The sequence below is a fragment of the Cyprinus carpio genome, chromosome B5, assembly GCF_018340385.1.
Source record: "Cyprinus carpio isolate SPL01 chromosome B5, ASM1834038v1, whole genome shotgun sequence".
Taxonomy (NCBI): domain Eukaryota; kingdom Metazoa; phylum Chordata; class Actinopteri; order Cypriniformes; family Cyprinidae; genus Cyprinus; species Cyprinus carpio.
The window spans coordinates 5,478,994-5,494,152 of NC_056601.1; the positions used below are offsets into that span (position 1 = coordinate 5,478,994).

Below are 15,159 nucleotides of genomic sequence, written 5' to 3' on the forward strand. Positions count from 1 at the left end.
ATAAAGAGAACGATTACTGCCCCCTATCAGGTCGTTCGCTGACTCTGTGACAGCAAGTTCGACTCATTTCGCCGAATCGGTTCTTTCGATTCAGTGATTCTTTTACGTTATGACTTTTTGACATGTTAACTGTTCTAAACGTTCCAATCCATCCAAATGGAGATCGATTGAACTTTATTTCAAAGGGCATTCATTATTATTTCACAGGTCACAGTTTAGTTTGCTGAAGGCATGGTTCTTCTTACAAAAATTAAGTCATTTAGAAAACCAGTTAAAATATTTCATTTGAATCTAAAACTACTAAAACTGATACTGATACTAAAGCTCATATACAGTTCTTGGTGTTCAGTCTTATTTGGAAACGAACTGTTCAATCAATAAAGCCATTCTGTGTAAAACAGAGAATGGTAATAGATTTTGGTAACCTGTTATGGTTGCATAAAAGCACAATTCTTTCTAGAATATAAAGTAAGAGGAGGCGATCTTGAATTTGGGTAATATGAAAGTGGGCTGCACTTTTTTTGTGTGTGAAATACAGAGAGGTAACAGATTTTGGTATTGTTATAGTGCCTTATCGGATTCTGCGTATCTCTGTGTCTGTTCACATAAAAGTGAACAGACACATTCTGTGTGAAATTCAGAGGGGCAACGGATTGTGGTAACGTTTTACTGGTTTATTGGATTATGTTTATCTCTGGGTCTATTCACATAAACAAATTGTTTTCTAGAATATAAAATAGAGGAGGTTAGACATCACCAGAATTAATTTGGGCAACATGAAAGTGGGCTGCACTTTTTTTGTGTAAAATGCAAAAGGGGTAACAGATTTTGGTAGCATGTTATACTGCTTTATCAGATTGTGTGTATCTGTCCACATAAAAGCAAATTGTTTTCTAGAATACAAAATAGAGGAGGCTAGACATCACCAGAGTTCATCTGGGTAACATTAACGTAAGCCACACACACTTTCAGTGTGAAATACAGAGGGGCAACAGATTTTTGGTAACCAGTTACACTTGTCAGATTCTGTTAATATCTGAGTCTATTCACATAAAAACAAATAGCTTTCTAGAATATAAAATAGAGGAGGCTAGACATCACAAGAGTGAATTTTGGTAACATTAATGCCATTCTGTATAAAATAGAGTAGGGTAACAGATTTCGGTAACCTTTTTAGGCAGCCATGTGGGATTCAGAGGGATAGTTCACCCAAAAATGAAAATTCTGTCATGAATTACTCACCCTCAAGTCGTTCCAAACCCATAAGGCCTTAGTTCATCTTCGGAACACAAATTAAGATATTTTTGATACATTCTAAAAGAGCTCTTTGACCCTCCCATAGACAGCAAGGGTACTACCACGGTTAAGGTCCAGAAACGTAGTAAGGACATAATTAAAATAGTCCATGTGACATCAGTAGTTCAATTGTAATTTTTACAAAGCTACAAGAATACTTTTTTTATGGATGCAAGCCACAGCAGACTGGATGAGGAGAAGAACTGCTGAACAAAGTTGTTATTTTTGTTTTCTTTGCGCACAAAAACTGTTCTTGCAGCTTTGTGAAATTACACGGTTGAACTACTAAATGTCACATGGACTATTTTACTGATGTCCTTACTATGTCTCTGGACCTTGATCGTGGTAGTAACCTTGCTGTCTATGGCCAAAAACATCTTAATTTGTGTTGGGAAGATAAATAAAGGTCTTACGGGTTTGGAACGACTAGAGGGTGAATAATTAATGACAGAATTTTCATTTTTGGGTGAACTATCCCTTTAAGCTGTTCACATTTAAGGGTCATGAAGTTGCATAAATTTAGCCACTACTAGTCTAAAATAATAGCAGTTAGCCAATTGGTAATTAGTCTAATTTTTAAGATTAAAGTTAAAAAGGAATTAGTTGTTGTTGTTGTTGTTGTTCAGGAGGGTAACATCATACAGCTCTGTCCCTGACTGTATAGTCATGCACTTATGTGATCACAACTAAATGTAGAATGCATGTCAGTGACATCAGAAGCTAGATTTATCGCACTCTGATATCTGATCGTGTCTGCTAATGATGTTGGCGTAGCATATTATTTAAGCATGCAAAAAATAAATTGCACACTATTTGCCACATCTGAAGTAAAAACTGAATGTCGGCCCAATCACATGAACGTAGACACCGGTTATTGAGAGGCGTGCCGCGTGTTCATTCAGATCCTCTGATGCTGCTCTGCAGTGAAGATGGCGGAGAGAGGAGACGGCCATCTGAAACCTATAAACGGAAAAATCCTTTGATTGCACGCGGTCTTCAGTAGAGCATTTGGGTATTAGGTAAGTTAAAGAGAATAGTGTGAAAAACTGCTCTGATTTTTACTCCTTTCGACATTTAGTTGGTTCACACATGGCTCAGTTGAAAAGGTTTGGTTGCCGCACACGGCTCCTTATTTACGGCTAACACGGGCGAACTAATCGAGGCATGGATCAGTTTCTGCCAAACAAACACGAAAGCGCGCACGTAACTGTGAAAAAAAAAAAAACAGCTGTGAGACACAAAGTTTCAGTTTTTAATATCTGCGTGATGAAATGTATTGTTAACCACTCCACATTGCCTTCCGGTTATCTTAGCCGACCAATTAGCAAAGGCCTTCAGGGCTTATGGTTCGTTATAATATAATACAAATAACGTTACAGTGTTTATTTGCTGACCTATTTATTGAGCAACAACACCCAATTTTAATCTCGACATGCAAACGAACAACTGTGAATCTTTTGAGTTAACGTTACTGATTCCTGGGGCATATATTCCTATACCTTGTGAGGTGAACGTTTTGGGAAATAAAAGGAGCATCTGAGAAGTTTTACCATTTAGATCCAGTTCTGTTGTGCTCTTTCAATCCCTCTTGATTTCCCCTTTTCTCTTTCTTTCAGCACTTGCAGAAGATCTGGCCTTCCAGGATGGACAGTGCTTAGATGTGGGCAACGTTTAAGCTGAATGCATTGTGATTTCCAATAATTGAGACAGTGATTTCTAAAAAGCTGTCTACATTAATGAAAAGAACAATGTAGTCAGCTTAGCATATTCAACCATGTACATGAATATTGTTAAATAGGTGTCTAGAGTTATATAATGTACTCGTGCATGTATTAGGGGCTGCATTTTTTAGCTAAATTAGGCAGATCCCTTCCCACTTTCATTCTCGTATAATTTTTAATAGTGTTGTTTTAAAAGAAATTAAACATGGATGTGAATGAGATTTTACCTCCCCTCCCATTGGAGCCACCAGACACTGTATTGGCAGGGAATGATTACAGTAAAGCACCTCCACCACCTCCGCTGCAAACGTCCAGTGACGCAGAGGAAATGGACGTTAGCTCTGGTGGTGATGGACACCAACACACCCCAGCAGTGGATAGGGATGAACAGCTCGTCTTCAACAAGCGCACATTGTCTGTTAGCAGTCACCCATCAGGTAGCCCTGACCCTATGGCCACGTGCCCTAGAACCGCTCGCCATGCTCCCCCAGTAACCAAGTTCTTACCTGATCTCAAACTCCTCAAAGATGTAAAGATCAGCGTCAGTTTCTCAGACAGCAGTAAGAGCAAAGACAGGAAAGTGTTGTACACTGGTTTGGGGCAGGATAGCGATGAAGAACATAGCCTAGAAGGACCGAATGGTGAATTGTATGATTCTTTAGAGCAGAGAAGTGTGCCGGGCAGCTCGACCATGACCACTGGTTTCTTAGGGTTAGTTAGAAACAGTGAAGAGCTGGAGACAGAGCAGGAGAACAAGGTTGAGTTTGCCGTGTTGGACGACCTGGAAGATTTCAGTGAGAACTTTCTGGAAGCGGAAGATGGGGAGCCGAGTGGTTTCAGTTCTCAGATGATAGTTCAGCAGGAGCAAGCGCATGAGGAGGACCTGAGTTACTCTTATGAGGTAAAATGCATGGTCTTATTATGCTTCCTTTAATTTTGGCAGTTTTATTTGCTCAGATTGAAACATTACATCGGCTAATTAAAGATAATATTATTTCCGTCTAAACCTGTAAATGCCAGCAATCAAAACATCTCCTGAAATGTGCATCTACCACAAATAGAGTGCATGTCTTTTATTCATCAGGAAGGATCCTGGACTGTAACAAGGTGGTCCATTTGAAGAAGATTTGAATTACAGCTCACAAAATGGGCTTGATTCAAATCTTGATGTACGTTTAGTTGATGACGTGTAAGTGGCTGCCAGTTACTAACCCACCTGTTCTTCCAGGAGGACTTTGACAATGATGTAGATGCCCTGCTGGAGGAAGGCATGCCCATGCCCAAGAAGAGACGTCTGGCTGGAGACAGTGATCACCATTCAGATGGGGAGGCCGGAGTTCAGCCCATGATGACCAAAATTAAGACTGTTCTTAAGAGTGAGCCTCAGAAACTCTTGGTTAAATTATAGATAGTTTGATTGGAAGTTCTAAACACTTTTGCTACACTGTTAAAACTTTTAGAGATTATTAAGGTGGATTATAGGTTATTATTAGAATGGAAGATTATTATATAACTATGTGAAGATGATATGTGTTTTCAAACCCCAAGGTTATTAGAGTTTTCTGTGGGTTTCACTGATTTTTTTTAAAAAAAATTTTTTATTGTGCTGCCAAAGTATTTTAACAAATTTTGTGTAAAAAAAAAAAATCTATAAAATTTGACAAACTGTATTAAAGTCTGTAAATTTGGTGTTTGTTTTTACACACCAAGGCTGTTTAATTACTTCAGTAAATATTTTATATTAATATTTCAAGTAACTCAAGTAATTGTATATTTAACTTTTTTAAAATTCTAGTTATTTAAAAAGTAATCATTCTAATATACTGATTTGGTGCTCAGGAAAAAATTCCTTTCAGTGTTGAACACTTGCTTCATATTTTTGTGGTAAATGATACATTTCCCAGGATGTGTTATTGAATAGAAAGTTGAAAAGTCCAGCATTTATTTGAAACAACACTTTTATAACAATGTGAAAGTCTTAACTGTCATTTTTGATCCTTGGTGAATGTGATAATTTCTGACTTTTGAAAAGTGTATATTCAGAGTCAGACTGTGTCATTTGTGCACATTTTTCTTTTTGATTTTATGTTGGTTCCATTAATGTTTTTTAGGTTTTCCTTTTATGCTATCTTTTTTTTTTAAAACATGTTTTCATTTAAATTTTTGTTAACACTAACACTGATTCAAACCAGATAAAAACCTACAGTATTCTAGGTGACTGTAGTTCTTGGTTGTTCTGACTAGTTTTTAATTTATTGGTCGCGGGCGTCCACCAACTGAGCCGTTACCCGATGGGTGGATCATGACATTCCATAACTCTGGCATTCCAGTCTACCTCCACCGGGAAACCAGAGTTGTCACCTGGTCTAGACCTTACTTCCTTGGAACAGGAAGCATTAGGGTAAATGGTTTGGGTCCCTTAAGATTTACAAATTGAGTGCTTTGCATTCTCATGCACCTCATCCCTGTATCCCCCAGAAACATGACCCACCAACCAGTAGCATTCCCTGCTTGCACTATAAGAAAATGAAGGATCTAGAAGAAAGGGAACAGAATGGAGAGGTGACTCCAACTGCAGAGGTGTCTCCAGTGAAATCTGGTGAGGAGGGCATCCCATTGGAGAGAGTGGATGAACCAGACTCTACTGCCACAGAAGAGCCGACCGGCAGACCAACATCAGAAGATCCAGATCTTGACCTCATGGAGCCAGGAGGATCTTCAGAAGTGAAGGAGACACAAGCCAATGATACTGCACAGGGAGCGCTGGGCCAGGTCAAAGCCAAGGTGGAGGTGTGCAAGGATGAGTCTGTTGGTAAGAGGATGAGGTTTCACTCTCTCCTGTGCATCGCTATATAAAATTCACATGGTTTGTAAACTCTCTTCTCCTGACTTGTATCCCAGACATTGAGGAGTTTAGAAGCTACCTAGAGAAGTGCTTTGATTTTGAGCAAGTGACGGTTAAGAAGTTTCGCACATGGGCTGAGCGCAGACAGTTCAACAGGGACATGAAGAGGAAGCAGGCCGAGTCTGAGAGGCCCATCCTACCAGCCAATCAAAAGCTCATCACACTGTCCGTACAAGACGCCCCCACAAAGAAAGGTACTTGTCTATGGGTCATTGCATTAGTGAATTGAGCAGTACACAACACATGGTGTTTTTTAACAACACTGACCATGTTTATATTTCAGAGTTTGTCATCAACCCCAACGGGAAGTCAGAAGTGTGCATTTTGCACGAGTATATGCAAAGAGTGCTCAAAGTGCGACCAGTTTACAACTTTTTTGAATGTGGTAAGTAGCATAATGCATAAGACTAAAATTGTAATTGAGAAGATGTTTGAAGCTGTTAAAAAATAATAGTAATAAGTAATAAGCACATGTGTTGAGTTATTGGTGTACTGAGTGCATATCTGCAGTATCATTTCAGTTGTGCTAATGAGCTCGCTCGGCAGAAAAATGTTTTTTAATATATATCAGTGTACTTACAATGTGTTATAATGCTGTTGTGAAAGCAATAAACCACTTAAGGCCATGCCGAATGGTTTGGTTAAAGACATTTTTGGCTTGATGTATCTAACAGCTCTCTCTAACCTTGTTAAAATCGCATTAATACATTGCCTGTTGTGGCATAACGATTTTACTTTGCGTGTGTGTTTGGTTTCTTTTTCTTTATATGTAATATTGTTTTTTTTTTTTGCCTAGAAAACCCAAGTGAACCCTTCGGAGCCTCAGTCATTATAGACGGTGTTACATATGGCACAGGAACAGCAAGTAGTAAAAAACTTGCCAAGAATAAAGCTGGTACCTTTTCCCCCATCTTCATCTGAGTCCTTAACCTTAGTAACCGTTTTATTAGGGAACATAAGTATTTATATTGTCATTCTTTTTCTGACAGCTCGAGCAACACTGGAGATCCTTATTCCTGACTTTGTGAAGCAGACGTCTGAGGAGAAGCCTATAGAGGGAGATGAACTGGAGGTGCTGCTCCTCTTTCTGAGTGATTTTTATCTTTGATCAGAGTTTTGTTCTTTGTTGTATTTATGGATGTTTATTTCTTTCTCCAACCCCACAGTATTTTAATCATATCAGTATTGAAGATTCAAGGGTGTATGAGCTGACCAACAAAGCAGGTTTACTCTCACCATATCAGATCCTTCATGAGTGCCTTAAGAGGTATGTTGTGATAGAGAGTCTGTCACTCCGTATTACAGGAAATGCATGTTAATATAACCACGGGTTCTGGAAATGTCATGTTTGATTGAAAAGCAACTGAAGATCTGCTGTCGTCTGTTCTATAGAAACCATGGCATGGGTGACACCAGCATCAAGTTTGAGGTGATTCCAGGAAAGAACCAAAAGAGTGAATATGTCATGACATGTGGGAAGCACACTGTACGTGGCTGGTGTGAGTATCCATGCTTAAGAGGTTTCATTCAGAGCATTTCACAATGTCATATGTTGGTCCATTCTGCAGGTTAATCTCAAGCTACATACCTAACACTGCTCTTGTTGACTGCAGGTAAAAATAAGAGGGTTGGAAAGCAGCTGGCATCACAGAAGATTCTTCAGATGCTTCATCCTCACGTGAAGAACTGGGGCTCACTGCTGCGCATGTACGGCAGAGAAAGCAACAAGATGGTTAAGAAGGTCAGAAAATAACCTGCATTTTAAAGGGATACTCCACCCCAAAATGAAAATTGTCATTAATCACTTATAGAGGTCTACAAGCCCGACGGGGCCCGACACGCTGAGTCCATTCGGGCTGGGCACGGGCCATTTAGTTTTGTTTTTGTTACACAGATCGGGCTCATTTAGCTTCTCTCCTTTTATTGTGCCCATATACTCGCAGAGCACACACAGGCTACTGTACGAAATACTGTTATAATGATTATAGGCTATTATAAATATTATACATTGCCTACGCAACGCATACGCACGCATTAGCATACAGGTGACAGTTGACCATGCAGAGCATCAGGGAGAAGTTGGAGCATGGGGAGTTATCAAAAGTTCCCAATGCTTGGGGAAAAAACTGCATTTTGAAAGTTTTGATTTGATTACCATGACAAACAACGAGCCAATTGGTCGTGCAGTGCTCACCATCTCCTCATTAGACGCGCCTTTAAGAAATGCATCTATACGGATTATAATAAGAGTTTTTGTTTTCGATATGTTTTATTTCGTTAAGTACTAATTTAAAGCTTTCTATAGATATATTTATTATGTCTGTGAGGCATGTATTCGCTGAGTTTCGGTTCATTTTTGTGAAGTGCTTTTATTCAAGACCAGATGGAAGAAAGCGCATCATGTTTGTTTTATTTTATGAAAGCACGTTTTGTTGATATTGTGAGTGAACAAAAATAAAATTACACCCTTTACAGTTATGAATAATCAATTACTCTTACCTTATGAGCAAAGATGATGGCGTATCCACGGAAAACATGCAAGTGATCACGCTGGTGCCTCCATGTCATGCAAAGCGCGCAGCTTCCACTCTCCGCACAAACAATAGCGCATATAGTGCACATTCTCAAGTCTCCAGGATTTCATCCAAAATATCTTAAATTGTGTTCCGAAGACAAACGGAGCTTTTACGGGTTTGGAACAACATGGGGGGGGAAGTGATTAATGACAAAATTTTCATTTTGGGGTGGAGTATCCCTTTAAGATATTAAACATGAGAGGAATGTTTCTTTTTGTTTGTGTGATCGAGAAGTTAATCTTGGATTCTTGTCATCTTCAGGAGAACTCGGATAAGAGCGTGATTGAGCTTCAGCAGTTTGCCAAAAAGAACAAGCCAAATCTTCACATCCTCAACAAACTAAGAGAAGAGATGATGAAGCTGGCTGGAGAAAGGGTACAGCTGCAAATATGACAAATCTTGCACTTTAGATAAATGGAGTTGTCTAAAGATTAAAAATCTAAATAAATTCCGTAACTTGAGAGCTAAAAAGCTTAAACCTTTCTAGTGTAAATTCATTTGTGTTTTGTTTTTTTCAGGAGGAGGCAAGAAAGAAGCCGAAGATGACTATAATGGAGTCCGCTCAACCTGGCAGTGAACCTCTGTGTACTGTTGACGTCTAGCAAACCCTCGTCCAGCATTTTGTGATAGCAGATAGCACTGACCAATGGTAATGGTTCTATAACAAAAGGTCATCGTACCATTACTGACTTATGCATTACTTTGCAGTGCAAAATGGCAATACTAGTTACATTTTTATCAGATTAATGAGCTGTGTTCCCAATCCAGTTATTGCACATAATGCATGGGTTCGGTAACAGTCATATACATGCATTAAGGCAGTGGTTCCCAATCCTGATCATGGAGAACCCCCAACAGTGCACATTTTAGATGTCTCCCTATTCAAACAAACCTGATTCAACTCATTAGCGAAGACTCCCAAGACATCAGATGTGTTTGTCAGATAAAAGAGACACCAAAAGCGTGCAGTGTTGGGGGTTCTCCAGGACCAGGATTGGGAACCACTGCACTAAGGGAAGTTAGAATGAGCATTAAATACCTCCAGATGCACTTCTGCACCTGAACATGCACAAATATAATGAAGGCTTTTGACAATAATATGACTGCATTAAGAAGAATCATACAAATTATGTATGTGAAGTATTACAGATGCTTTTAAGTGTGTGGCTTTTAGATGTTAATAAAATGTTGCTTTTTCCCTTCCTAAATGGCAAATTCATTTTATATTTACTGTGGAACCACAGATTGTACCTTGGTACTCATAACTGATGCGTTTGAACAGATACGCCAGGGATTTGTTCCTTTAATGTCTGCTTTTGTTCCATGCAGAGTTGTTCATTCAGTGCACGTGATCTTTTATCTGGAAAATAGGGTTTATAATGGCTTAAAGTGTGTTGGTTTTCTTAAGTGGCCATGTCTAGTTCTTATTGGCATGTGAAGCATTTAAATGTTGTCTTTCTAAAGCATTTCATGTGCACACTTCCAACTGCTGTTAAGAAATACACTTAGGAACTATTTGCTTGTGTGGAATGAACAACCTTTGGGTTTTTGTTTTAATTAAAGATTGATGCATACCTATGGTTACCTTGACCAGTTGCTCTACTTATTCAGAAAGCACAAGTGTTTGAGGTACTGTAGTTAGAGGAGCAAGACATCAGGGAGATGGGATGTTAGCGCGTGCTACTCAAGCTATGTTTTTTTTTTTTGGTATTGTTACATTTTGTTATGCTCTGATATAATCTAACTCTTGCATTAGAGGCTGTTTGGCAATCTTCGGTAGGAAAAAGTGGTATATGTTGCCTTAGTTTTTCCTCTTTTATTGATGGCACCTTATTTCAAAAGGGAAAAGCCTCACTTGAGTCTGCATTTGTGATGCTATACATTATGTATTTGCTGTGGAGTGATGCTTGCTTTCTTGCATTGATATTTTAGGAAAACAATGCCTTCTACGCATGTGCTTTTTTTCGGTATGGTTTTGTGGTCATTTGCTGCAGTGGGTGATTGTGTGCACATTTTGTTCAGATGTTATCACTGGTGTATTAAATAGTTTGAACCTTATTTGTTATTTCCTAAGGCAGTCTACCTAAAAACAAAGGTGGTAAGTCCATACCTCGTAATAATAATCTAATCAGACCATGTCATTATATTCAATAGCTTGAAGAACAGTGTGAACCAAAGCTTTAAGTCTTATGCATTTTTTTTATCATTAAATATATGTAAACATGTATAGAACAAAATATTTAAAAAAAAAATGCAATAACTGCTGGATTAAAATATGGTGCCTGTTTGAAGACAATCTCCACTTCCCTTCAAACTAAAATGGGAGAAGGGGGGGGGTGGGGATTCTGGCCTTCAGATATGACAGGAAGTCTGTTTAACACGGGGGGGTTTCTTGGGACAGCGACTAAAAAACTGCAGTGCACTGTCATTGAGTTTAATATTTAAGTTTGTGAGCTTCTGATTGAAGGCACCTTCCTGTTTTCCATGAGCACAAGGCTCCTGCCATACTAAGAGTGCATTGAGAATATGCTTTTCCAATACATGGCTGGAGTGTACAACTTGTCCTGTCAGTCATGCTAAGTGTGTATTAATTGTGTGAAGAAAAGCGTGCTTTTTAGTCGCTATCATTGAAGGGATCATGTTGGATTATTTAGCTTCAAGTAAAGCTGCCTAAAAAAAAAAAAATGTTCTTTTCATGTGACATGATTGCTGATACACAGTGATTTGTTTATGCAAATAAATTGATGACCAGAAACTGATGTCTTGTGCTGTTTTTAATGCAAACAAAAGAGAAAAGAAACCTTTACAAAAATGTGGTAATGTTTTGAGCACTTTGAAGTCAGTTGAACTCTTAAGAAAAAGTGAATATTTGAATTTCACTCAGTGTTTAAATGGAAGAGAGACAGCCGTGCTGGCACGATAGATGAAGATAACAGAGCTTCAGGTTTCTGTGGTCTGAGTTTCAGAGCTGTAGTCTACTCTTTCAAACAGCAGGATGGTTTCACAGTGCATGGTCTGGGGGAAGAGGTCAACAGCCATAGCTCTCACCGGACGGAAAGGGGCTCCTCGCACACGGTTCGAAACAGCTCTGCAGAGACTTCAAGACATAAATATACATTTTAGAATAAAAAAGTTAATTGGGAATATTTTATTTTCAGAAGAAAGTCAACCTGAAATAATTTGCCATGTATTTTTTGGTTTTGTCTTCATAATTTTTTATGAAAAATATAAGCCTTTGATGTTGCTATCCTGAATTTGATGTGTAATGTATTGTTCATTTTAAACAGAAAATAATAAACTTACTCAGTAAAATTGTTCATAGCTGCTTTGGCATTGCAGGCAACGTAGATGAGTCTCTTCAGATGCTCTGCTCTTCTAATTGCTAGAATAACTTTGGAATCTGAGAAGAGTGAGAATATTTGGGCAGAGAACTTAAAAACAAAACACCATGCCTGCAAGTTCTAAGTTACGTTCGGGAGTACTGTACATACGTAGCCCAGCTCTCGGAGGGTCAACGATTGCTGTGACGTTGGGGGACACGACAGCATTAAGAACAGTGGGAAACACATCTTCAGCCTTTCCACAGTGGAATTGCACATTGGTCAACCCTGAAAATGTACATTTAAAGTTTGAGTCTATCATGGGAGATAAAAACAAGGCAATGATGATTCCATTCTGGCCTACCATTAGCTTCAGCGTTAGCCTTAGCATCTTCCACTGCCTCCTGGCACAACTCTATGCCAATCACCTTCTTCACTCTCTGTTAACACAGAATTATTTTAGTTGTTGCTCTGTTCCTTCCTCATATTTTTTTAGAAGGAAGCGCCGCACCTTTGCCAGCGAGATGCCGATGGTCCCTGTTCCACAGCACACATCCAGCACAGTGCTGTCCTGGTCCAGCTGTGCCCATTCACCCACAGCAGAGTACAGAACCTCCGCTGCAGGGGTGTTTGTCTGGCAGTGTCAAAAATCAGAATATTATAAACATTTCAATAGCGCTAAAGTATGCTGTACCTAATATTCTGAATCAGCTGCCTGATGCCTTATCAAGCATCATAGTATTAATTTTCAAGAAATTCTATAACAGAAGGTTCACCTGAAAGAATGAGTGTGGAGAGATACGGAATTTAAGTCCGAGAAGCTCTTCGTGAATCCATTCTTCTCCAGTCACGTGTTCACATGGCAGGTCCTCTGTACCCGCAGATGTTCTGGGTTGATGCAGATTAATAAAAGAATGTGTAAAGTCATCTAAAATCTAAATGCATCTCATTTAAGGTTTCGGGGTCTTACCTCTGTCCCATTCTCACAAAATACAATGAAGTGATGGCACTTTCTTGTCCTTCTCCTTCAGTAAAATACTGACGCAGGTTTCGTTTGAGTTCCTCAATTTCTTCTTCTTGGAGTTTCTAGGTTGTTTAAACAAGTAAATAGTTCATGCAGCAGTAAGAATAGATCCACAACCAACATCTAAAGTGGACACAAAAACAACCACTGAATAAATCTCTTACCTGTGGATTGAAGAAAACAATGGCCATTGTTTGCTTTATCCTGCTTGTTCGGACTGTTAGCTGCCGCCAATGACCTTCATAAGTCTCTGGACTGTATACTGCATAGGGAGTTGTCCTGTTCAGAATATCAATACGAAATCATTTAATAAATAAAAAATAAATACCTATACAATGGCTGATGGATAATGCAGACGTATACTTTGTCTCTGGCATTAAAAAAACTAATTTGACTTAATAAATATGGTTAGATTTGGATGCACATTAAGCATAATCAGGAGTTAACAACAGAATGATTTCATTTACCTGATGAACTGCTGGAAGCCCTGCACAACCCTCTTGGCTTCAGAAGATACATGGCTGGTTTCTGCTGGACTCACTACTGCACAGGATCCTCCTTTATACTTGCCTAAACGAAAGCCCACTGTCTTATCCTCTCCATCTGCTCCCACTCCAATCACAAACTCACACTTATTCCTGTACTCCGTCTGCAAGGACAGATTAGACAATGTCAAATCACATTCAACCACAGACTGTATTTAACAAACTATTTATTATGCATCCATTTAATTCCCAAAATGTTGATTCAATGCTTCACATACTTCATGATATTTATTTTGTGAGTTCATTAAAGTGTGACTGTGATTAGAATAATGTATGCACAGATGATTTACCTGCACAGGTGATGGTCGTATGGCCTCGAGTGGGCAGCACAGTTTGTTGTACTTCTCTTTTTGAAGAAACAACCAGGGAAGCATGGCTTTGTTGTTGTTGCCAATTTCTCTGAGAACAAGCATCAAGGAGGCTGGTTATATTGAAGGAAAACTTTACTGACCAGCTTTTGTTATACTACTGGAAGCTCATGTATGAACTATATGTGTGACAATGTCATGCAATTTATCTATTTTTGCTGTTTATAAAAGAAACATCTGGAAACCATCCATGCATACGCATGCCACCGGACCCATCAGGAAATACCTGGTCAGTTTCTGGAGAACACCTTCAACTTCTTTCTCTTTCCTTTTCAGCTGTTCTTCATAAGGTACGTTCCACAAGGGTGTTACAGCATTGGCAATCTGGATATTGAGAGGCCCTTCTTCCTCCTCCTCTCCCTCCTGGCTACCGGCTGCACGTTTTGCACCAGGCTGTCCACCTTCCGCTTCCTCCTCTTGTTTCCTCTTCTTGAGGATGGGATCAGCTTTGGGCTTGGCCAGCCGTACGCTCAGCACTTTACTCTTCCACTGCATGCCGTGCACTGCCTTCATGGCCTTGTCCCTTTCCTCCTGATTCTTAAAAGTGACAAAGGCAAACATCTGTTTGCTAAACAGCTTGATTTTGTGAGGATTGACCCCATGCTTGTTGAGGAACTTCTTCAGGTCATTAAAACCAATGTACTTGGGCAAGTTTTGAATCTCAACTTTAAAGATCTCCGAGGTGAAGAGATCTCCTTTGATGTAACGGTACAGACCACCTGCTGCACCTTCTCCTTCTGCTGCTGTTGCTGGCGGATTCTCTTGGTTGTTCTCTTCTATTATGTCATCTGGTTCTTTCTCTGTGCTGGGTAATGAACCAGCTGGATCAGTCTTGTCAAGAGCAACATCTGTCATTTTGTCCTGCATCAAAGGCCAAAAGAACATATTATTAGATTTAAAAAAAAAATGTTTTATTCAAACAGGTGATCTTAATTTTCATTAAATCAGTTTCAACAGTGTTCTGCAGTGTGCCATGGTGTAATTGTGCTCTTCTAGTTTAATAATTAATTTCCCACAGAACAGGACCATTAAAAAACAAATAGTGACTAGTTACAGCATCTAAGATCCCTAATACATACGCATGTACAATTCATCTAAAAAAGTTAATTCACTTGTTTATGTCAACTAATGGACACTACAAATAAAAAAAACTAAATTTTTAAGACAATTAATTGGATGGCAAATATATCGCAAGGGGTTTTTTTTGTTATATATTTTTAGAGTGTGTGAAAAAATGTGATGTCAAATCTCCTTGTTGTTATTCAGTGTTCTTCACTATGAACCATTAAGGAGCTCTAAAAACACTGTGCTGTTATGCATGCATGCAAGCTGCCATCTTTAGAAACACGTGTCAAAAGCAGCGTATTCTGGGAACACCGGTTAAGGTCTATTCCTCTATTTAGT

The 15,159-nt window shown here is 39.0% G+C and overlaps 2 protein-coding genes across 2 annotated transcripts; one reads left to right on the top strand and one right to left on the bottom strand.

Annotated features, from left to right (window-relative positions):
* Nucleotides 1-2,036: 2,036 nt before the first annotated feature.
* On the top strand, nucleotides 2,037-10,002 carry LOC109090295 (microprocessor complex subunit DGCR8-like). The gene is made up of 14 exons (XM_042723839.1): nucleotides 2,037-2,315; nucleotides 2,913-3,918; nucleotides 4,246-4,393; nucleotides 5,276-5,418; nucleotides 5,496-5,829; nucleotides 5,919-6,116; nucleotides 6,206-6,307; nucleotides 6,719-6,817; nucleotides 6,912-6,994; nucleotides 7,089-7,189; nucleotides 7,315-7,421; nucleotides 7,536-7,663; nucleotides 8,760-8,873; nucleotides 9,017-10,002. Exons 2-14 carry the CDS (start codon nucleotides 3,223-3,225, stop codon nucleotides 9,098-9,100), a joined length of 2,337 nt encoding a protein of 778 aa, XP_042579773.1. The 5' UTR covers nucleotides 2,037-2,315; nucleotides 2,913-3,222; the 3' UTR covers nucleotides 9,101-10,002.
* Nucleotides 10,003-10,743: 741 nt separating this feature from the next.
* On the bottom strand, nucleotides 10,744-15,133 carry LOC109090296 (tRNA (uracil-5-)-methyltransferase homolog A-like). Its single transcript, XM_042723840.1, has 12 exons — nucleotides 14,995-15,133; nucleotides 13,982-14,621; nucleotides 13,678-13,786; nucleotides 13,310-13,491; nucleotides 13,007-13,121; nucleotides 12,789-12,904; nucleotides 12,595-12,706; nucleotides 12,330-12,452; nucleotides 12,183-12,258; nucleotides 11,990-12,106; nucleotides 11,802-11,898; nucleotides 10,744-11,595 (listed from the first exon to the last, which is right to left on the bottom strand). Exons 2-12 carry the CDS (start codon nucleotides 14,608-14,610, stop codon nucleotides 11,439-11,441), a joined length of 1,833 nt encoding a protein of 610 aa, XP_042579774.1. The 5' UTR covers nucleotides 14,611-14,621; nucleotides 14,995-15,133; the 3' UTR covers nucleotides 10,744-11,438.
* Between the last annotated feature and the right edge of the window lie 26 nt (nucleotides 15,134-15,159).

Bases quoted from the DNA above. Each gene is read 5' to 3' on its own strand.
- LOC109090295 (XM_042723839.1), top strand. From the start codon at position 3,223: ATGGATGTGAATGAGATTTTACCTCCCCTCCCATTGGAGCCACCAGAC. The intron at 7,422-7,535 runs GTGAGTATCCAT...TGTTGACTGCAG, and splicing joins GCACACTGTACGTGGCTGGT to GTAAAAATAAGAGGGTTGGA. The intron at 7,664-8,759 runs GTCAGAAAATAA...TGTCATCTTCAG, and splicing joins GCAACAAGATGGTTAAGAAG to GAGAACTCGGATAAGAGCGT.
- LOC109090296 (XM_042723840.1), bottom strand. From the start codon at position 14,610: ATGACAGATGTTGCTCTTGACAAGACTGATCCAGCTGGTTCATTACCC. The intron at 13,787-13,981 runs GTATTTCCTGAT...GCTTGTTCTCAG, and splicing joins GTTCTCCAGAAACTGACCAG to AGAAATTGGCAACAACAACA. The intron at 12,905-13,006 runs GTAAGAGATTTA...TAAACAACCTAG, and splicing joins TTGTTTTCTTCAATCCACAG to AAACTCCAAGAAGAAGAAAT.